This window comes from Oncorhynchus tshawytscha, linkage group LG15 (genome assembly GCF_018296145.1).
Source record: "Oncorhynchus tshawytscha isolate Ot180627B linkage group LG15, Otsh_v2.0, whole genome shotgun sequence".
NCBI classification, from domain to species: Eukaryota; Metazoa; Chordata; class Actinopteri; order Salmoniformes; family Salmonidae; genus Oncorhynchus; species Oncorhynchus tshawytscha.
In genome coordinates this window covers 37,282,852-37,290,351 of record NC_056443.1, presented here as the reverse complement: position 1 = coordinate 37,290,351, position 7,500 = coordinate 37,282,852, and the positions used below count along the sequence as shown (strand labels likewise).

At 45.2% G+C, this 7,500-nt stretch overlaps 1 protein-coding gene across 1 annotated transcript in view; it reads left to right on the top strand.

Moving 5' to 3' along the window:
* Nucleotides 1-7,500, top strand: part of LOC112239704 (dachshund homolog 2-like) — a 72,577-nt gene that overhangs the window by 48,272 nt on the left and 16,805 nt on the right. The window contains exon 2 of the mRNA XM_042298508.1: nt 3,479-3,594. Within this exon, the coding sequence (XP_042154442.1) occupies nt 3,479-3,594 (116 nt within the window). The remainder of the gene's footprint in view (nt 1-3,478; nt 3,595-7,500) is intronic.

The following is a 7,500-nucleotide window of genomic DNA, read 5'->3' as shown; positions in this document are numbered from 1 at the left end:
AGAGCTCAGATAATCTCAAATAGAGAATGAAACACAGGACAGATAGAGCTCAGATAATCTCAGATAGAGATTGAAACACAGGACAGATAGAGCAGTGGATAATCTCATATAGAGAATGAAACACAGGACAGATAGAGCTCAGATAATCTCAGATAGAGAATGAAACACAGGACAGATAGAGCAGTGGATAATCTCATATAGAGAATGAAACACAGGACAGATAGAGCTCAGATAATCTCAGATAGAGAATGAAACACAGGACAGATAGAGCTCAGATAATCTCAGATAGAGAATGAAACACAGGACAGATAGAGCTCAGATAATCTCAAATAGAGAATGAAACACAGGACAGATAGAGCTCAGATAATCTCAGATAGAGAATGAAACACAGGACAGATAGAGCTCAGATAATCTCAGATAGAGCAGTAACTGAAAAACAGGAGTTATGTAAGGGATTGTCTTCTCTGTCATCTCTTTCTTCTCAATTCAAGGGTCTTTATTGTCATGGGAAATATGTGTTTACGTTGCCAAAGCAAGTGGTATAGATGATATACACAAGTGAAATAAACAATAAAAATTAACAGTAAACATTACACTCACAGAAGTTCCAAAAGAATAAAGACATTTCAGATGTCATATTATGTCTATATACAGTGTTGTAACGATGTACAAATAGTTAAAGTACAAAATGGAAAATAAATCAACATAAATATGGGTTGTATTTACAATGGTGTTTGTTCTTCACTGGTTGCCCTTTTCTTGTGGCAACAGGTCACAAATCTTGCTGCTGTGATGGAACACTGTGGTATTTCACCCAGTAGATATGGGAGTTTATCAAAATGGGGTTTGTTTTCTAATTCTTTGTGGATCTGTGTAATCTGAGAGAAATATGTGTCTCTAATATGGTCATACATTGGGCAGGAGGTTAGGAAGTGCAGCTCAGTTTCCACCTGATTTTGTGGGCAGTGAGCACATAGCCTGTCTTCTCTTGAGAGCCATGTCTGCCTACGGTGGCCTTTCTCAATAGCAAGGCTATGCTCACTGAGTCTGTACATAGTCAAAGCTTTCCTTAAGTTTGGGTCAGTCACAGTGGTCAGGTATTCTGCCACTGTGTACTCTCTGTTTAGGGACAAACAGCATTCTAGTTTAGTTTAGTTTGCTCTATTTTTTTGTTAATTCTTTCCTATGTGTCAAGTAATTATCTTTTTGTTTTCTCATGATTTGGTTGGGTCTAATTGTGTTGCTGTCCTGGGGCTCTGTGGGGTCTGTTTGTGTTTGTGAACAGAGCCCCAGGACCAGCTTGCTTCGGGGACTCTTCTCCAGGTTCATCTCTCTGTAGGTGATGGCTTTGTTATGGAAGGTTTGGGAATCGCTTCCTTTTAGGTGGTTATAGAAATTAATGGCTCTTTTCTGGATGTTGATATTTAGTGGGTATCGGCCTAATTCTGCTCTGCATTATTTGGTGTTCTACGTTGTACACAGAGGATATTTTTGCAGAATTCTGCATCCAGTCTCAATTTGGTGTTTGTCCCATTTTGTGAAGTCGTGGTTGGTGAGCGGACCCCAGACCTCACAACCATAAAGGGCAATGGGCTCTATGACTGATTCAAGTATTTTTAGCCAAATCCTAATTTGTATGTTGAATTTTATGTTCCTTTTGATGGCATAGACTGCCCTTCTTGCCTTGTCTCTCAGATCGTTCACAGCTTTGTGGAAGTTACCTGTGGTGCTGATGTTTAGGCCGAGGTATGTATAGTTTTTTGTGTGCTCTAGGGCAACGGTGTCTAGATGGAATTTGTATTTGTGGTCCTGGTGACTGGACCTTTTTTGGAACACCATTATTTTGGTCTTATTGAGATTTACTTTCAGGGCCCAGGTCTGTCAGGGCCCAGGTCTGACAGAATCTGTGCAGAAGATCTAGGTGCTGCTGTAGGCCCTCCTTGGTTGGGGACAGAGGCACCAGATCATCAGCAAACAGTAGACATTTGACTTCAGATTCTAGTAGGTTGAGGCCGGGTGCTGCAGACTGTTCTGGTGCCCTCGCCAATTCATTGATATATATGTTGAAGAGGGTGGGGCTTAAGCTGCATCCCTGTCTCACCCCACGGCCCTGTGGAAAGAAATGTGTGTTTTTTGCCATTTTTAACCACACACTTGTTGTTTGTGTACATGGATTTAATAATGCCATTTGTTTTTCCCCCAACACCACTTCCCATCAGTTTGTATACCAGGCCCTCGTGCGACATGAGTCAAAACAAATATGAAATCAACGAAGCATGAGAAGACTTTGCCTTTTGTTTTGGTTTGTTTGTCAATTAGGGTGTGCAGGGTGAATACGTGGTCTGTCGTACTGTCATTTGGTAAAAAGCCAATTTGACATTTGCTCAGTACATTGTTTTCACTGAGGAAATGTACGAGTCTGCTGTTAATGATAATGCAGAGGATTTTCCCAAGGTTGCTGTTGATGCATATCCCACGGAAGTTATTGGGGTCAGATTTGTCTCCACTTTTGTGGATTGGGGTGATCAGTCCTTGGTTCCAAATATTTGGTAAGATGCCAGAGCTGAGGATGATGTTAAAGAGTTGAATTAATTGGAATTTGCTTGGATGGTTTGTATTTTGTCCTGGAGTTCAGTTAACATATTTGGAGGATCCAGTCCCCCCCTCTCCCCCCTCTCCCTCCTCTCCCCCTCTGTCTCTCTCTCTCTCTCCTCCCCCCCTCTCTCTCTCTCTCTCTCTCCTCTCTCTCTCCCCCTCTGTCTCTCTCCCCCTCTCTCTCTCCCTCCTCTCCCCATCTCTCTCCTCTCCTCCTGTGTGTCTCTGTGTGTCTCTGTGTATCTCTGTGTGTCTCTGTCTCTGTGTGTCTCTGTTTGTCTCTGTGTGTCTCTGTGTGTCTCTGTGTGTCTCTGTGTGTCTCTGTTTGTCTCTGTGTGTCTCTGTGTGTCTATGTTTGTCTCTGTGGGTCTCTGTGTGTCTCTGTCTCTGTTTGTCTCTGTCTCTGTTTGTCTCTGTCTCTGTTTGTCTCTGTGTGTCTCTGTGTGTCTCTGTTTGTCTCTGTGTGTCTCTGTGTGTCTCTGTTTGTCTCTGTGTGTCTCTATGTGTCTCTGTGTGTCTCTGTCTCTGTTTGTCTCTGTCTCTGTGTGTCTCTGTCTCTGTGTGTCTCTGTGTGTCTCTGTTTGTCTCTGTGTGTCTCTGTGTGTCTCTGTGTGTCTCTGTTTGTCTCTGTGTGTCTCTGTGTTGTCTCTGTGTGTCTCTGTGTGTCTCTGTTTGTCTCTGTGTGTCTCTGTGTGTGTCTCTGTTTGTCTCTGTGTGTCTCTGTTTGTCTCTGTGTGTCTCTGTGTGTGTGTGTGTGTTCTTGCGCACGTGTGTGTGTGTTTGTGTGTGTGTGTGTTTGTGTGTGTGTGTGTTCGTGTGTGTGTGTGTGTCTTTTAATTTGTCAAGTCTTTCTTTTGTCACAAATGTTAATCCCCCCTCTCAGCTCTCGTCCGGGCCGGCCTCCAAAGCACTCTGTTGGGGGTGGGATTCAGGAAAGCTCCAGGCATCTCCATCCTGGGGTTCACGGCCTGCTGTCACCTGGCATGCTCTCTCACAAAGGTAAGACTGGGAGGTGTGTGTGTGTGTGTGAGAGATAGAGAATCAGTGTGTGTGGAGGGAGAACAGATGGAGGGAGGGAGCGAGAGAGAAGACTAGGGATAGAGGGAGAGAGTAGGAGAGAGAGAGAGAAGACTAGGGATAGAGGGAGAGAGTAGGAGAGAGAGAGAGAGAAGACTAGGGATAGAGGGAGAGAGTAGGAGAGAGAGAGAGAAGACTAGGGATAGAGGGAGAGAGTAGGAGAGAGAGAGAGAAGACTAGGGATAGAGGGACAGAGAGAGAGAGAGAGAGACAGACAGAGACAGAGAGAGAAGACTAGGGATAGAGGGACAGAGAGAGAGAGACAGAGAGAGAGAGACAGAGAGAGAGAGAGACAGAGGGACAGAGAGAGAGAGACAGAGAGTGAGAGACAGACAGAGACAGAGAGAGAAGACTAGGGATAGAGGGACAGAGAGAGAGAGACAGAGACAGAGAGAGAGAGAGAGAGAGAGAGAGAGAGAGAGAGAGAGAGAGACAGAGAGAGAGAGACAGAGACAGAGAGAGAAGACTAGGGATAGAGGGACAGCGAGAGAGAGACAGAGAGAGAAGACTAGGGATAGAGGGAGAGAGAGAGAGACAGAGAGAGAGAGACAGAGACAGAGAGAGAAGACTAGGGATAGAGAGACAGAGAGAGAGAGACAGAGAGAGAGAGAGAGAGAGAGACAGAGAGACAGAGAGAGAAGACTAGGGATAGAGGGACAGAGAGAGAGACAGAGAGAGAGAGACAGAGACAGAGAAGAAGACTAGGGATAGAGGGAGAGAGAGAGAGACAGAGAGAGAGAGAGACAGACAGAGAGACAGAGACAGAGAGACTAGGGATAGAGGGAGAGAGAGAGACAGAGAGAGAGAGAGAGAGAGACAGAGAGAGACAGACAGGGAGATGGAGACAGAGAGAGAGAGACAGGGATAGAGGAGAGAGAGAGAGAGACAGAGAGAGAGAGAGACAGAGACAGAGAGAGAAGACTAGGGATAGATGGAGAGAGAGAGAGAGAGAGACAGAGAGAGAGAGAGAGAGACAGAGAGAGAGAGAGACAGAGAGAGAGAGACAGAGACAGAGAGAGAAGACTAGGGATAGAGGGAGAGAGATGTATTGTTTTATTGTTGTAATCTTTATTGTTTTCAATATGACATTTGAAATGTCTTTATTCTTTTGGAACTTCTGTATGTGTAATGTTTACTGTTAATTTTTATTGTTTATTTCACTTTTGTTTATTATCTACCTCACTTGCTTTGGCAATGTTAACACATGTTTCCCATACCAATAAAGCCCCTTGAATTGAATAGAATAGAGAGAGAGAAGACTAAGGGATAGAGGGAGAGAGAAAGGATATGAAATGACTTCAGAAGGAGAGAGAAATTGGCTTCCGGGTTGGATGTGCATTGTGGCAAGGAGCAGTGCGGCTTGGTTGGGTTGTGTTTCGGAGGACGCAGGTTCTCGACCTTCGCCTCTCCCGAGTCTGCCGCGATGAGACAAGACTGTAACTACCAATTAGACACCAGGAAACTGGGGAGAAAAAAGGGGTAACATTTTTTGTTAAAAAGCTTAACCCCTGACCTGTCGTTTGTCCCCTTACACCAAACAACTATCCCTAACCCTAGGATCTAACCCTTAACCCCTGACCTGCCGTTTGTCCCCTTACACCAAACAACTATCCCTAACCCTAGGACCTAACCCTTAACCCCTGACCTGTCGTTTGTCCCCTTACACCAAACAACTATCCCTAACCCTAGGATCTAACCCTTAACCCCTGACCTGTCGTTTGTCCCCTTACACCAAACAACTATCCCTAACCCTAGGATCTAACCCTTAACCCCTGACCTGTCGTTTGTCCCCTTACACCAAACAACTATCCCTAACCCTAGGATCTAACCCTTAACCCCTGACCTGTCGTTTGTCCCCTTACACCAAACAACTATCCCTAACCCTAGGATCTAACCCTTAACCCCTGACCTGTCGTTTGTCCCCTTACACCAAACAACTATCCCTAACCCTAGGACCCAACCCTTAACCCCTGACCTGACATTGGTCTCCCTACCCCTGCCCCTGACCCTAACCTTCCACTGACCCACCCATAACCCTAGGACCTAACCCTAGGACCTAACCCTAGGACATAACCCTAGGACCTAACCCTAGGACCTAACCCTAGGACATAACCCTAGGACATAACCCTAGGACATAACCCTAGGACCTAACCCTAGGACCTAACCCTAGGACATAACCCTAGGACATAACCCTAGGACCTAACCCTAGGACATAACCCTAGGACATAACCCTAGGACATAACCCTAGGACCTAACCCTAGGACCCACAGGTTGAGGTAGGGTTGGATTTATTAACAATAGTCAACTATATTCATGGTGTTAACTGAAAATGACTTGGCCATCTAATGAGGGTGTTTGTAAAAGTATATAGCTCCAGTATGCATGTACGGACGGGGGTATTGTTCCTGTGTGTATATGACTTACTGTTACTGTGTGTGAGCATATTGGGGTTAGCTGTCCCTGAGGGAATTAGAAGGAGAGTTCCGGGACCCATAATGTCAAATGGAGGTTAAAGAAACCGAAAACGGGTCCTTCCTGTTTCCAGTTCCTCTACTTCCTGTAACCCTACGAGGACATGACCTAAGGGTTAGGGGGAAAGGTCAACTGAAGTGTGACCCTAACCCTTCCGCTAGCCTTCCCTGAAGTTAACGAACTGTAAAAGGCTGTAAACAAGCAGGAAACCCCAGAGGCTGCTATTATGGTCGCCGGCCATTTTAATTCGGCATCACTAACGACACGTTTTTGCGCAACTTCCATCAACACGTCTCCAACACCACCAGGGGGCGATAAAGACCACTGCTATTCTACCCACGAGCAAGAGTACAAGGCCCTCCCTCCTCCATCTTTCAGCAAATCAGATCATGACTCCGTACTCTTGCTTCCTGTTTACAAGCACAAACTCTAACAGGAAGTATCCATGACTCGCTCCTTCGAGAAACGGTCACCAGAATCAGAGGCTTAAGGACTGTTGAGAAGAGAGTACTGCCTTACCATTGAGAAGAGAGTACTGCCTTACCATTGAGAAGAGAGTACTGCCTTACCATTGAGAAGAGAGTACTGCCTTACCATTGAGAAGAGAGTACTGCCTTACCATTGAGAAGAGAGTACTGCCTTACCATTGAGAAGAGAGTACTGCCTTACCATTGAGAAGAGAGTACTGCCTTACCATTGAGAAGAGTACTACCTTACCATTGAGAAGAGAGTACTGCCTTACCATTGAGAAGAGAGTACTGCCTTACCATTGAGAAGAGAGTAGCCTTACCATTGAGAAGAGAGTACTGCTTACCATTGAGAAGAGAGTACTGCCTTACCATTGAGAAGAGAGTACTGCCTTACCATTGAGAAGAGGTACTGACCATTGAGAAGAGAGTACTGCCTTACCATTGAGAAGAGAGTACTGCCTTACCATTGAGAAGAGAGTACTGCCTTACCATTGAGAAGAGAGTACTGCCTTACCATTGAGAAGAGAGTACTGCCTTACCATTGAGAAGAGAGTACTACCTACCATTGAGAAGAGAGTACTGCCTACCATTGAGAAGAGAGTACTACCTTACCATTGAGAAGAGAGTACTGCCTTCCCATTGAGAAGAGAGTACTGCCTTACCATTGAGAAGAGAGTACTGCCTTACCATTGAGAAGTGAGTACTGCCTTACCATTGAGAAGAGAGTACTGCCTTACCATTGAGAAGAGAGTACTGCCTTACCATTGAGAAGAGAGTACTGCCTTACCATTGAGAAGAGAGTACTGCCTTACCATTGAGAAGAGAGTACTGCCTTACCATTGAGAAGAGAGTACTGCCTTACCATTGAGAAGAGAGTACTACCTTA